Source organism: Mastomys coucha, unplaced genomic scaffold (assembly GCF_008632895.1).
Source record: "Mastomys coucha isolate ucsf_1 unplaced genomic scaffold, UCSF_Mcou_1 pScaffold15, whole genome shotgun sequence".
In the NCBI taxonomy this organism is placed as follows: domain Eukaryota; kingdom Metazoa; phylum Chordata; class Mammalia; order Rodentia; family Muridae; genus Mastomys; species Mastomys coucha.
The window spans coordinates 56,393,469-56,408,082 of NW_022196897.1; the positions used below are offsets into that span (position 1 = coordinate 56,393,469).

The window sequence follows — 14,614 nt, forward strand, 5'->3', positions numbered from 1 at the left end:
TTGAATGTGACCCAGACATTTCCCCAAGCCCTATTTTCAAATTCAGATTAACCTCAGAAAGGGCAAATCCAATGAGAGAGATTGTAAATATAACTGGGACGTGAAAAGACACAGATGCAGATCAAGATGCCTGAGTTGAAATAATAAAAGAGAGCTTTGTGTGAGAATTTCAGGCTTTGTAGTTTTCTGCTTGGCTGCATTGCTAGATGTATTAAATTCAGAGTGATCTGATATTTGGCATGTGCTGCAAATAGACTGTGGGAATTTGGGGCCCTATTAAGATTGATTCCCCCTCCTCCATGGAAGTCACAGATTCATCAAGTTTTAGACCGCAGTAAGCAGACCACACTTTGAGTATTCTAGCTATGAGTCCTAATTTTAACAGAGTGGGATCTTGAAGGGTTAAATAGATTGAGAGCTCATCCACTCAAGGTTCTGGCTGGCCACCTACTGTCACCTGGTATAGAGAATGCTCCAAGGATAAGGTACAAAGGTGGGTACTACATAGTCTGTATGGGAACTGGGCCCTCGGGTTTGGGATTGAGATAGCTGCAGATCCACTAAAAATGAAAGTACCAAAGCTGCCTAATGACACCCTGTCTCAAGCAAGAAAATGCCTATAGATTTATGAGATGGCATGGTACTGAAAACCACCTCAAAGGCCATGTGAAGTTGGGCAAGTGTACCTAACCGTGAAGCCAAATGAGATTACTTGTCTGAGTATTTTGCACAGAACTTTTCAGAGTCAGACTTCCATAAATGTTTCTCGTTAGTTCTACTTTACGACCTAGTACTCCCTCACTTGACAACTGTGCTAGGAATCAAACCCAGGGGTTTGCATATGTAATCTCAGCTCCACTGGACTACATACTCTCAGCCCCATGATACTTTCTTGACGGCAGATTCTTTTCCAAGAATGAAAACCTTACAGTCACAATCTAGATGCTGAGACGAACTGTCCGCAAAGCTAACCCTGTGTACAGGGGATTAACCCCATGTCTTGGTGTGTCCTTTGGTCTCAGAACTTTAACTGGCACTACCAAACCAGAAACAGAAAGGCTTCCAGAGAGCCCTTCCACATCACTATTGATGTCTCCTATTCCTGGCTACACTGGTTTTGAGGTGAATATATTTCTCTTTACCTGGAAGTGGCATACAATGGCACAGCTGCACCTCTCAGAAAGAGTTCCCTTGGCAGAGTTGCCCTAAAATGCAAAAAGGCATATGTTAAGATTTTAGAAAGCAGGTGCCAAAATGAATCACTAGTCAGAGCTCGACACTGGCAGGTCCATCATAGGGCTGGCTGCAAGCCAGTGCTGCTTAGCACAAACCAGAAAGATGATAATTAAAACAACTCCACCCAAAACACAGGTATTGAAATGCGTCTTTTCCTAAACCCAAAACAATAAAACACAGGAAACCTAGATATGTTTAAAAGATGCAAAAGCGATACTGCCCACCCTCTTGGTAGTCTGTGAACTGAGCGACAAGTCCAGCTGTCCTGGGTGCTGGCTTTGGGAGTGTGTTAAATATAGCATGCAGGGGTCATTCGCATACAGTAACCCCTGCCATAGACAACCTGTCTTTCCCCAGTGTCCCAAAAGTATTAAGATTCCTTGTTTCACCAGGCAGTGGTGGCACGTCTTTAATCCCAGCACTTGGGAAGCAGAGGCAGGAGGATTTCTGAGTTCAAGACCAGCCTGGTCTACAGAGTGAGTTCCAGGACAGCCAGGGCTATACAAAGAAACCATGTTTCTATAATAATAATAATAATAATAATAATAATAATAATAATAATAATAATAATATAGATTCCTTGTTTCAAAACTGAACAAGGCAATTTTAGAGAAGAATTGGACAAGAAACTGCCCAGTTCTAACAATTGTATTTTATTCTTTGTTCTCTCTTGATGTCATTTTGTGAGTTTTGTATTTGCTTTTGTTTGAGTATTTTAGTTTTATAAGCCAAGTAGATTGTCTCATTCTCTTAAGTAATTCTGAGCTAAAACATAATACTCTAGGATTATAGTTGTACAAGATCTTCGTTCATCTCTATAAAGTTTAAACAATACATGAAATATTGAGAACTTCTTAGTTACACCTGGTAATATTTTTCTACCTATCTCCATAACTCATTTCTTTCCCAGCTTGATAACATAACATCTGAGTGGGTCGGACTTCCACCTCTCCCATCAGCCAGGTGTCTCTTTGGTCTGGGAGAGGTAGATGACAAAATCTATGTGGTCGCTGGCAAAGACCTTCAAACAGAGGCCTCACTGGATTCTGTACTATGCTACGATCCTGTGTAAGTCGACATAACAGTCCCATAATATTTCTGTTCCATAAGCATGCCTACAACAAATCCATATTTTCACCAGCTGGAACATGAATTCTATTATCATTTAATTTTAGGGCTGCAAAGTGGAGTGAAGTGAAAAATCTTCCTATTAAAGTTTATGGCCATAATGTGATTTCACATAACGGGATGATATACTGTCTAGGCGGAAAGACAGATGACAAGTAAGTGCCCTAAAGATTCCTTTTGATTGATATCCAAGTGACTATGGCAAGGGTTTCTTCTTCTTCTCGTTCTCCTTCTCCTTCTCGTTCTCCTTCTCCTTCTCCTTCTTCTTCTTCTTCTCCTCCTCCTCCTCCTCTTTCTTCTTTAGACTATATATTGAAATGGGACTTGGGTCTCTAACATCATATTTTACAGATTAAAAACTGCAAATAAAATTTTGAAAAGTTATGAGAGGAAATTGTAACTGTTTTTGAAGAAAAATAAGATTTTAAAGTCACTAGACCAAATATAGAGGCATATAAGACACTGCCATATGAGCACAATACCTCAATGATATGCATCCAGATAGTGGAAGAGCAGCATCTAGGAGCACAGTCAGCCTTTTATTTAACTGCCTTTTATTTTACTACAAAGACCAGTAGGCTTTCTTACTCAATGAACCATGAGCAGATTGACATTTATATTTTCCACTTTGCTATTATACAATGTGGATGGGGTGCACTGCCCGAAGCACACACACAGATGTCAGAAGACAATGCCAATGAGCTCCTTCCACCATGTGGGATCTAGGGACTGAACTCAGGTCACCAGGCCGAAAGGGCAGGTACCAATGAATAAAAATTTCCACTGTATTGTTTAACATGACATTGAAGTATATCCACTAGTAAAATAGTACACAGAAAACAATGTAGATTTGTGCTTTATGTGCAAAGAGGGAATTTATATCAGCTGGAAACTGAAAAACACAGTAATTGGAGGAGTACAGTCATTTCTACATGGACACGTTGGTGACTTACTCTCACTCAGGTCTCCATTTCACTACTTCTAGCTAGTCCCTTGAGAGAAAACCAGGGTACATCTCATGTAGGAACCCATCTTGGCTTCCAGGCCAGTGGTTCTCAATCTGTGGGTTACCACAATCAACTTTTCACAGGGGTTGCCTAAGACCATTAGAAAACACAGACACTTCATCATGATTCATAACAATAGTAAAATTAGTTATGAATTATCAACAGAAATAATTTTTGGTTGGAGGTTCACCACAACAAGAGGAACGCTAGGCCATCTGTAGTTAGGACAGATCTTATATCTCAGCTCTCCTGAGGTGAGTAAGCCAGCATCCCATCTAGTCAAATGGTCACCTTTCGTTTACAGTGTGAAGTCTCCCATCCCAGAGAAAGCTGTCTTACTTGGTTATCATTTGTCCAGGCTAATTATGAATAGAGCTGCCCAACCATAGAAAGGGAATGAAATTATTAATTGTAAGGGTCCAGTTGGGCACAGTAGCATGCACCCACAGTCCCAGGCTGAAGCCAGAAAATCAGCTGATCCCAGGATTTCCAGACCACCGAGATGACATAGCAAGACCCCATCTCAAAACAAACAACAAAACCCAAAAGTATACAGGTGTATCAGGAAAAAAGACAAATATAAACTTCTATGTCAAGTAAAGAACTCTGTATTCTGGAGCTAATTAATTTTATTCAATGAAAATGATAAAAACACCACAGAAAATATAACTGAACAAGCAATGAGTCTTTTTATTTCCTCTCTCCATATTCAAAGATGGCATATCCGGAAATGAAATTCCTTCCTTAATCTTTGTTTTTTCCATCGAATGAATACTTAAGAATGGACATAGTAAATGCACTCTTTTTTGTTTTGTTTTTTGAGACAGGGTTTCTCTGTGTAGTCCTGGCTGTCCTGGAAGTAAATGCACTCTTAATTTGGAGTTTTTCTCTGAGTAGGAATAAACAATCTCTGTTAAGTGTGTTATGACTTTGAAAACATTGGAATTCTGCCAAAATGATTTAAATTGTTTCCTTCAGATAACATTAGTAACTAGAAAATCAATACATCAATAAGAAGCATTCATAGTTGCCAGAAATAATATATTAATCTTGAGAATCTTAGTACCTAGACAGCATTGCCTAGCAAATGACCAAGTCAAGAGCTTTGAAATAGGGCTGGAGAGATGGCTCAGAGGTTAGGAGCACTGGCTGCTCTTCCAGAGATCCTGAGTTCAATCCCTAGTAACCACATGGCGGTTCATAACAATCTATAATGAGATCCAGTGCCCTCTTCTGGCCTGCAGGTGTACATGCAGATAGAACACTGCATACATGAGAGAGAGAAAGAGAAAGAGAGAGAGAGAGAGAGAGAGAGAGAGAGAGAGAGAGAGAGAGAGAGAGAGCTTTGAAATAAGTGAAAAGTAGGGGGCTGAGGAGCTGGGGGTATAATTCAATAGCACTTTCTAGACTATGAAAGTCCAATCCCAAATATGGGGGTAAGGGCAGAGGGACACAGTAAAGTGCCCTAGTGAATATGATTTTCTATTCTGCTCTCAATACCTTCCTTGCCATAGTCAAGTCTTCCCCCGCCCCTCACCCCCCAAGACAGCATTTTTTCTGTGTAGCCCTGGCTGTCCTGGAACTCACTCTATAGACCAGGCTGGCGTCAAACTCAGAAATCCGCCTGTCGCAGAGACTGAAGGAAGGGCAAGCCAGCCTAAATATAGCTATCTCCTGAGAGGCTCTGACAGTACCTGACTAATACAGATATAGAGGCTCACAGACATCTATTGATCTGAGTACAGGATCCCCAGTGAAGGAGTTAGAGAAAGGACCAATGGAGCTGAGGAGTTGGCAGCCCCTTAGGACAAACAACTATGAACTAACTAGTACCCTCAGAGCTCCCAGGCTCTCAACCACCAACCAAGGACTGCACATGGAGGGGTCTGATTGTTCTGGCAGCATGTGTATAGTAGAGGATTGCAATTTGATCATCAATAGGAGGAGAAGAGCTCGGCCCTGTGAAAGTTCTGTGCCCCAGTGTAGGGGAATGCCAGAGCCAATAAGTGGGAGAGGGTGGGGTGGCAGGCTTGGGGAGGGGGGAGGCAACAGGGGTTTGTTTTTGTTGTTTTTGTTTGTTTCTTTGTTTTTTGGAGGGGAAACTAGGAATGGATAAATTTACATGTAAATAAAGAAAATATCTAATAATAAAAAAAAAAGAAATCCACCTGTCTCTGCCTCTCAAGTGCTAGGATTAAAGGCATGCGCCACCACCGCCCAGCAAAGAATTATTTTATGTATACTATATTTTATGTACACTACAGCTGTCTTTAGACACACCAGAAGATGGTGTCAGATCCCATTACAGATGGTTGTGAGCCACCATGAGGCTGCTGGGAATTGAACTCAGAACCCCTGGAAGAGCAGTCAGTGCTCTTAACCGCTGAGCCATCTCTCCAGCTCCATAGTCAAGTCTTAAAGGAAATGTTTATGTATGATCTTTTTTCATATTAAGAAAAAAACTATTCTCACAAAAGAGTTTTTACTTGTTGGCATTACCAAACTGGTTACTAGTGGGATTCAGGACTATTGATCAGTTATGGGAAACTTTAAGAATCCGAAGGGTCCATCCTGAGAATAATTCGATGAGTCTACATGTTTCTGCTGGCATTTAGCATATAATCATTAATCAGCCTACATGATTACTTATGTAATCCACAGGGGGTTGGGAGTTTAGCTCAGTGGTAGAGTGCTTGCCTAGCAAGCGCAAGGCTCTGGACTCGGTCCTCAGCTCTGAAAAAAATTTAAAAGTCTGATGGTATTAGCCGGGCAGTGGTGACGCATGACTTTAATCCCAGCACTTGGGAGGCAGAGGCAGGCGAATCTCTGAGTCCAGCCTGTTCTACAAAGTGAGTTCCAGGACAGCCAGGGCTACACAGAGAAACCCTGTTTCGAAAAAAACAACAACAAAATGTAATCTACAGACACAATGATTTTTTAATATAGGATCTTACTTTTTTAGTGTTTGAACACAGAAGCTCACACATGCTTGGTCAGCCCTCTGCCACTAAGTAGTTCCTGCCCCAAACAGTTCCAGGTTACTTTAAATAAAGTGCTATGTACTACATCACAAACAGAACTAAATTATTAAAGCAGCTTTCACAAAATGAAGGTTCTAAACAGAAGATTTATTTTCTTTTTATGTTCACAGAAAGTGTACGAATAGAGTGTTTATCTACAACCCCAAGAAAGGAGACTGGAAAGATCTGGCTCCGATGAAAACCCCTCGTTCCATGTTTGGAGTGGCAATTCATAAAGGCAAAATTGTGATCGCAGGAGGCGTCACTGAAGATGGTCTTTCAGCTTCAGTTGAAGCCTTTGACCTCAAAACCAATAAGTGAGTTGCTTTGCTACAGCATATGAATCCTGTACACTTAGTTGTTACATCTGGGTAGCAACTACGCTTTCTCAGGCTCTGGGAAGGGAAGCTAGAGAGCCTGAGGTTAAAGGGGGAGTATTTCCCACTCCCCATGTCTTGTCATTAGGAATGTGCAACTCATGAGTTAATGTTGACACATTGTCTGCCTGACTCAGCACTTACTGTATACATCTAGTCATTTAGCAAAGGCATTATTACCTCTGAAACACTGTTTAAACTTAGATGGATATGCAGTCTTAGGAACCCATAGTTTAAGAATTAAAAGGGTTTGGGGTTTTTGTTCTTGTTTTTTTTGTGTGTGGGGGGGCAGGGGGTCAGGCATGGTGGTACACACCTTTAATCCCAGCACTTGAGAGGCAGAGGCAGAGGCAGGTGGATCTCTGAGTTCACTGCCAGCCTCGTCCACACAGAGAAATACTGCCTCAAAAAAACAAACAAAAAAAAAACCTTAAAAGATTTCCACCTGTTAACAATTAGCACTCATGAACTATGGATGCTTTATATATATTTTTTTTAACTTTTGATTTTATTGGATTAATGTGAAAAGATACTTGACTAATATTTTTGTATGAAATTAACCTTCCTAAATTTTTGAGTTTACACACCTAGGTGAGTACATGTTTTATATATTCCCATATGTATTATATTTTATACATTATGCCTATAGCATGTATACAATAGCATATTCATTGCATTAGCAATGAAAAATTAAGAGTAGTGTTATTACTTTTTTAAGAACCCAAATGTATATGATTACAAAATAATTTTGATATCTGCAAACCGCAAGGCATCTTTACGAAACTAGATTTAAATGATCATTAAAAATTATGTTCTTGAAGACTGACTGGATAGTAAGGGTAAATGCCCTGACACATAAAAAGCTTAACTCGGCTGGACTCTGTGGGTTGGGCATGACTTTGACTGGCAGCCGTAGGGAGGCAGAGGCAGAGGCAGACAGATCTCTGAGTTCCAGGCCAGCCAGAGCCGCGGAGTGAAACCCTATCTAAAATAAAGAGGTGTAAACCTGCACACAAAACTGTGAACCCTTTGTGTTTCTAGTTTTATACACACAAACAGACACACACACACACAAAACCTTTAAAAACAAATTGCATGGTAATGGTGTATTTCTGAACATTTTATGTTGACTGCATTTTTCATTAAAATACCTAGGTGGGAAGTGATGACGGAATTTCCCCAAGAAAGAAGTTCCGTCAGCCTGGTGAGCCTGGCGGGATCCCTGTACGCCATCGGCGGCTTTGCAATGGTTCAGCTGGAATCTAAAGAGTTTGCGCCCACTGAAGTCAACGACATATGGAAGTAAGTTGTCCACTGCCTTGTTCTTTTTTTTTTTTTTCCCCGAGACAGAGTTTCTCTGTTTAGCCCTGGCTGTCCTGGAACTCACTCTGTAGACCAGACTGGCCTCGAACTCAGAAATCCGCCTGCCTCTGCCTCCCAAGTGCTGGGATTAAAGGCGTGCGCCACCACCGCCCTGACTGCCTAGTTCTTTAAACCAGTATTAAATCAGATAATTGGTTAACAATTCTGTAGCAAATAAGCCAGATTTTCCCATCACACACAATATGCTCAGTGGTAAACTATACACTTCAAATCTAACTGAACTTTCGAATATGCGACTTACTGACCAAGTATTTGTGATTAACTGTGAGACTAAAGAAAGAAGTCATCCAGACTGGTTTCGTTTTTGTTGTTATTTTAATTTTTTAACTATGTTATTTTATGTATATGTGTGTTTTGCCTGCATGTATGTCTGTATACCACATGCCTGTCTGATGGATTGGGAGGCCAGAAGAGGGCGCTGGAGAGGGCTGGAGTTACTGACATCCATGAGTCACCATGTGGTTGCTGGGAATCAAACCTGGGTGTTCTGGAAGAGCAGCCAATGGACATGACTGCTAAGCCACCGCCCCAGCCCTAGACAGGTTTCTTTAGTTGTAAAATGAGTTAGGAGAGTTGAGCTTTTCTACCCAATTCTAGCTTCAAGCGAGTAATGCTCTCGCCACCCAGCAGGGCAGAGTGCTTCATTTTCCTCCAGTTCCTTTCCTAAGAAAACAGAGCACTTGGGAGCTGGAGAGATGGCTCAGTGGGTAAGAGCCCTGGTTGCTCTTCCAGAGGTCCTGGAGCACCTACCTGGCAGCTCCCAACTGTCTGTAACTCCAGCTCCAGGGGATCTAACACCCTCACACAGACATACATGCGGGCAAACACCAATGCACTTTTTTTTTTAATCATCATTTTAAAATAATTTTTTAAAAAAAGTCCAAAGCACTAAAGAAATATTTAGCCTTCGTTTTACATGAGTTCATTAAGTATAATTGATTCTTCCAATTGTTTGATGGTTTGATTAGTAAATCCTTTTACTTTTGTTTTCTTTCTTTTTTTTTTTTTTAGACCAGTTTGGTCTCAAACTCAAGAGATCCATCAGCCTCTGCCTCCTGAGTGGAGTGCTGGGATTAAAGGTGTGCGCCACCAGGACTGGCAGTGAATACTTTTTTTTAAAAAGAAGTGAACGTGGCTATCCATTTTACCATCCTGACAGCTGCGGGGCAATTCTCCCGAGTCCGCAGTGGTTACTCAACTGAACTATTTTAATCAAAGAATGTTTTTTAAAGGGCAAGGAACACTTTTACCATAACGTCAGATACAGTACATATCGAACGGAAACCAAGTCATGTCCTGGAGGTCACAGGAGCCTAAGTTCCATTTGGAGACCACAGTCTTGGACAGAGCATCTGATGACTGATAGGCCCGGACAGGAGACTTAAAATGGATGGTTCTGGCTGCTAGCCCGCCCAGGCACTGCACTTGACATCTGACTTACAGGAGGGCACTCTTGGGTGCCTAAGGAGGGCCTAAGTGAACCCCTGCTGAATACTCTCCTAGAAACAGCCACCCTCATGCTCCCCCATCAGCTTCTAGAGCAGCCCCACTGCCAAGGCTGGAGGTCTTCGAGTGGCCTGTTCTCAGACAGGCTGATGCCCTGCTCCCCAGAGTATTGCTTATAGAACACTTGTAACATTAGCATCCCTTGAAGCTGCTTGGAGACACAGAATCCCAGACTCCTCCTCAGAGCTCCTGAGTCAGAGGTGGAATTTTAACAAGATTCCTACTTGATTTATTGGCACACTTCATTTATGTCCAATCAATGATGGCGGGCTCTGCACCTAAGACCAAAGAGTGAATGTTATTCATTCTGGGCCCAAACTAGCAGGTGCTTTATTCCTTGCTACTGAGCCACGGGGCACTTGGAGCTCTACAATTCAATCACATATATGCATACACACACACACACAATATACATGCATATACATACATACATACATACATACATACACATACACATATAAGCTTTAAAAAAATCTGTTGTAGTAACTAGTTGTGTTGAGGAAAAGTGGCTATAAAACATAGTTCAGGCCAGGCAGTGGTGGTGCACGCCAGACAGCCAGAGCTATACGGAGAAACCCTGTTAACCCTTCTATTGTGATGGGCAAAATAAATTCCCATTGTATTTTGAGACAGGATCTCATCCAATATCCCAGGCTGGCCTCCAACACATTATGTACAGCCCAGGTCCCCTGAAATTCCAGCCAGATATCAAGCACACATTTTAAGGCCATGGAAATTTTATCTGTGTAATCTTGAGAATTCAGATACAAAGACAGGTTGGTTCTTAATGAGCGACAAGGGCATAGTCTAAGAGCAGTCCTCAAAGAACAGAGGGAAAGGGGAGCATTTGAGAGCCAGCACCGCATCAGATGCCACGGGAAGCACTAGTAGACAGGAACTATTGAAACTTCAGTCTAGGCGGAGTCCTGCTTTTCTGAATTCTCCCTCTCAAGAGTCTGCTCCCCCTGACTTCGCCAGCAATCTTCACCAGTCCCAGGGTGGGTGACTGCTCAGCTGTCCATCTCTGGACAGCCCACTTCCAATACAGTAGCCCCAGTCCAGTTCTACGCTCATTCACAGAGTGCACACTTTGAAAGGAATTCAAGAGTTATTTAAGCAGGCAGGCACTTTGTCTGGGCAGGAAGCAGTAGGACTTTTTTTTCCCCCAGAAGATCCCATTTTTATACTGAACACAAACAAACGTACAAAACTCTCTCATTAAAGGCTACTTATTGTTTTTTTTTTTTTTTTTTTTTTTTTTTTTTTTTTTTTTTTTTTTTTTTTTTTTTTTTGTCTTTTCTTCCATCAGGTATGAAGATGATAAAAAAGAATGGGCTGGGATGCTGAAGGAAATCCGATATGCTTCGGGGGCTAGTTGCCTAGCAACACGCTTAAATCTGTTTAAACTGTCTAAACTATAAAGGAGGTGACAAAGACACAGTTTGAGAGGTGGCTTGTTGGGACAAGAGGGCTTTAATTTATTGTCATTCTTTAAGCCTATACAATGATTCATGTAGGGCTACAGGGATTCATGCAGTTTCTATGAGGTAGAACAGTGTAACCGAATCCCAAAGCTTTTCAGTGTGCGGAGTGTAAAACCATTTGCTAGGAAGTTTAGTATTCAGTTGAACAATATATTTTGTTAAACTTTTCTCAAAGAAGCGAGCTTTCTACATCCAAGCTGTTTACTAATCCTTTGTATTCTTAAGGGACATTTACACTTGTTTTCTATTATAAATGAAATGCCTATGTCTACATTCTTAAGAAATGTTTGAATAATGGGAACCTTTCCCCTTTTTAAGTGAGGATAGGAATCTTGTGCATAATGAAGATGACTGGAAATGCTGTTTAAGAAGTTTAATAAATGAGTCTCCAGTCCTTTCTCCCATTCCTCTTGTGACCCTTGCATATTAGTTATTTCCAACACAAAATGTATACAATGCTTGCATGGGCCACAGTGTATGTGTAGAGGTCAGAAGGCAACATCTGGCGTTCGCTTTCATGCTCCACCTTATTAGAGTCAGGCACTCTTTGCTGCTTCTCCACTGTGAGGACAGTTTGCCTGCAAGCTTCTCTGTGAATCCCTGTCTGCCGTCCATCTTCCTATAGGCACACTCATGCTACATGCCATTTTGGGGAAGGGGTTTTTTCCTAGAGATTTCAACTTGAGTTCACAGCTTCTGAGGCAAGCATGTTTACCTGCTGATCCATCTCTGGCCACGATTATAAAACCTAATAAATTGTAGTCTTCACAACATTAAGCACAGCAGCTATAATGAGGAGTGGTCTTTAGACTTCCAAGGCAGAAGGTGATGTGATAGAGGGTAGATAGCTACTGGTTCAACTTTTTAGCTTTAATTCCTTAAAAGGGCCACTTATCCACTAAATTTCCAACAGCAAGGTGTTGCTGAGCCAGGTGTGGTGGCCGATGTCTGAAACCACAGCTCTTAAGGGGCTTCTCCAAGAGGACTGCTGGAACACACAAGCTGGAGCCCAGCTTGGGTAACACATTAAGACACCAGATGGAGGGATATAAGGCTCTACACCCAGTTTTTCTCAGTGTATAGACTCCTCAGTCTACCATGGCCATCAGATTCAACCACGTAAATCATGAACTAAGGATGATTTGGATCCTGCCAAACATCTGCGTATGGATGGATCTTCAGAGGCCTCCTTTGCTGGCTCTTCTTTCTGCTTCTTAATGCCAGAGAGGCCAAGGGGACAGTCCCACATCTCCCCTCCATTCACACTCTTCTCCAATTGCACATTAAGTGATGCCGTGTAGTCATATGATATTAAATACCAATGACGAGTTCCACATTTCTTTCTGGCCCCGGGACCTCCCCGTGATCTGCAAACTCACTGAGTGGACTTCCTAGGTGCTGGGAAAGTATTCCAATACATCTGAACAAACTCAGGATTGTCCCAACACCAGCCCACCTCCCACCTTGCTTTGCCCATAGACCCCAATCTTGGTGAAACGAATGTATTTGTGTCACACCCTCTCATCCAAGATTCAGAGAACATCCCAGATGAGGGGATAGACTGTAAGAGCTAGACAGTGTCTTCTGGGGCAACAGGTACTTGCACTCATGAACTCTCAACAGCCATAATTGTCCACACAAGATCAAGCCAGTCAATACTCAAGCATGGGTGATGGGACCCACAAGCCCCACTCCTAGCTTAGAAGCCACAGCAGTTGCAGGGGGAGCAAGTGAGCTTTTTTCAGGCCGAGGCCATCTACAGTGGACAGCCCTCCACACACATGTATGCAGCAATGCTACGTGGACTCACTTGGGTTACATATTCAAACACTTATAGAGATAAGGGGAGGGACACAAACAATAGAGAAGGGGGTAAAGGACCCAGGAGGAGTTGGAGAGGGAAGAGATGGATGTGAATTAATCAAAATAAAATCTTCATGCATGAAGGAAAAAATAGAAAAATTTAAAATTTCACATCAAATTTTCTTTTTTTTTTTTCCGAGGGGTCAGTGTTTTGAGACAATATCTCACACTATTGCCTAGGCTGGCCTGGAACTCACATTGCTCTCTATCTCACAGCAAATCTCCTATCTCACCTTCAGAGTGTTAGGATTAACTCACTTATTAAAAGGGTACCATGTACTTCATGCCTATAACTCCAGCATTTAAGAGGCAGAGACAGGAGGGATGCCACAGGTTGAAACCAGCCAGGTCAACTTAGGATTTAAAAATTAAAAATTAATGTTAAGGGGTACAGAGATGGCTCAGTGGTTAAGGGCACCAACTGCTCTTCCAGAGGTCCTGAGTTCAATTCCCAGCAAACACATGGTGGCTCACAACCATCTGTAATAGGATCTGACGCCCTCTTCTGGAGTGCCTAAAGAGAGCAATGGTGTACTCATATACATAAATAAATAAATCTAAAAAAATTAAAATAAAAATATGTAAGTTATATGCATTTGTAGTATTCCTTGCTGTTGGGAGCCGTGAATCTTGAGAGGCATTCACCATGGCAAGATGGCGCCTACTTCCGCTGTTAACTCCTAGTGGACAACTGTTTGCGCATGTGCGTAGAGTACTGTTGGCGCATGTGCGTAGAGTGAAAGGACGCCATGTCACAGCCCATCCTGGGGCGTTACGTAGGGTAATGAGCGAACAGCCAATCCTGAGCAGACACACCACGCTGTGGGCAGATACACGCACTGTGGTGTATATAAGCAGTGCGGATTTTGGGTTCGACCCTTTTTTCACCATGGATGGAGACAATAAAACAGTTGCTGCAGAAGGAACCTAGAGTGTCCGCGTGTCTTCTTCCCGGCGAGAGGACCGCGCAGGCTACACCTTGCTAAAACTCTACTCTGGCTTCTTGTCTCATTGGGAGGAGCCGTGAGGTCATATGCTGTTGACTTGTGACCTCTGACATTTTACTATACTTTCAACCCACTTCCTACTTGATTTGCTTTAACCACAATAGAGCTCTTGGGGTTTTTTGGTTGTTTTTTTGTTTGGTTTGGTTTGGTTTGGTTTGATTTGGTATTTTGGAAGCAGGGTTTCTCTATATGGCCGTGGCTGTCCTGGAACTCACTCTGTAGACCAGGCTGGCCTCAAACTCAGAAATCCTCCTGCCTCTGCCTCCCAAGTACTGGGATTAAAGGCATACACCACCACTGTCCGGCACTTTAACCACAATAGCGCTTTTGATATTCCCAAATACATCAGGCTTTTCCAACTCACAAAATGTACCCTTAGCATTTTTTTAATTGAGTTAAGCATCTTAAGAAAATATATATGTGGTGTGCCATAATAATTTTATTTTTTTTTAAAGATTTATTTATTATTATAAATAAGAACACTGTAGCTGTGTTCAGACGCACCAGAAGAGGGCGTCAGATCTCATTACGGGTGGTTATGAGTCACCATGTGGTTGCTGGGATTTGAACTCAGGACCTTTGGAAGAGCAGTCAGTGCTCTTA

General features: G+C 42.1%; 1 protein-coding gene across 6 annotated transcripts in view; it reads left to right on the forward strand.

Moving 5' to 3' along the window:
• The window catches only part of Bbs5 (Bardet-Biedl syndrome 5), a 37,856-nt gene extending 26,311 nt beyond the window's left edge, over positions 1–11,545 (forward strand). For all 6 annotated transcript variants that reach the window (XM_031370524.1, XM_031370525.1, XM_031370528.1 and 3 more), the window contains exons 13-17: positions 2,147–2,304; positions 2,412–2,519; positions 6,523–6,708; positions 7,924–8,070; positions 10,967–11,545. In XM_031370524.1, coding sequence (XP_031226384.1) covers positions 2,147–2,304; positions 2,412–2,519; positions 6,523–6,708; positions 7,924–8,070; positions 10,967–11,078 — 711 coding nt within the window. In that variant the 3' untranslated portion in view covers positions 11,079–11,545. The remainder of the gene's footprint in view (positions 1–2,146; positions 2,305–2,411; positions 2,520–6,522; positions 6,709–7,923; positions 8,071–10,966) is intronic.
• The last annotated feature ends 3,069 nt before the right edge of the window (positions 11,546–14,614 follow it).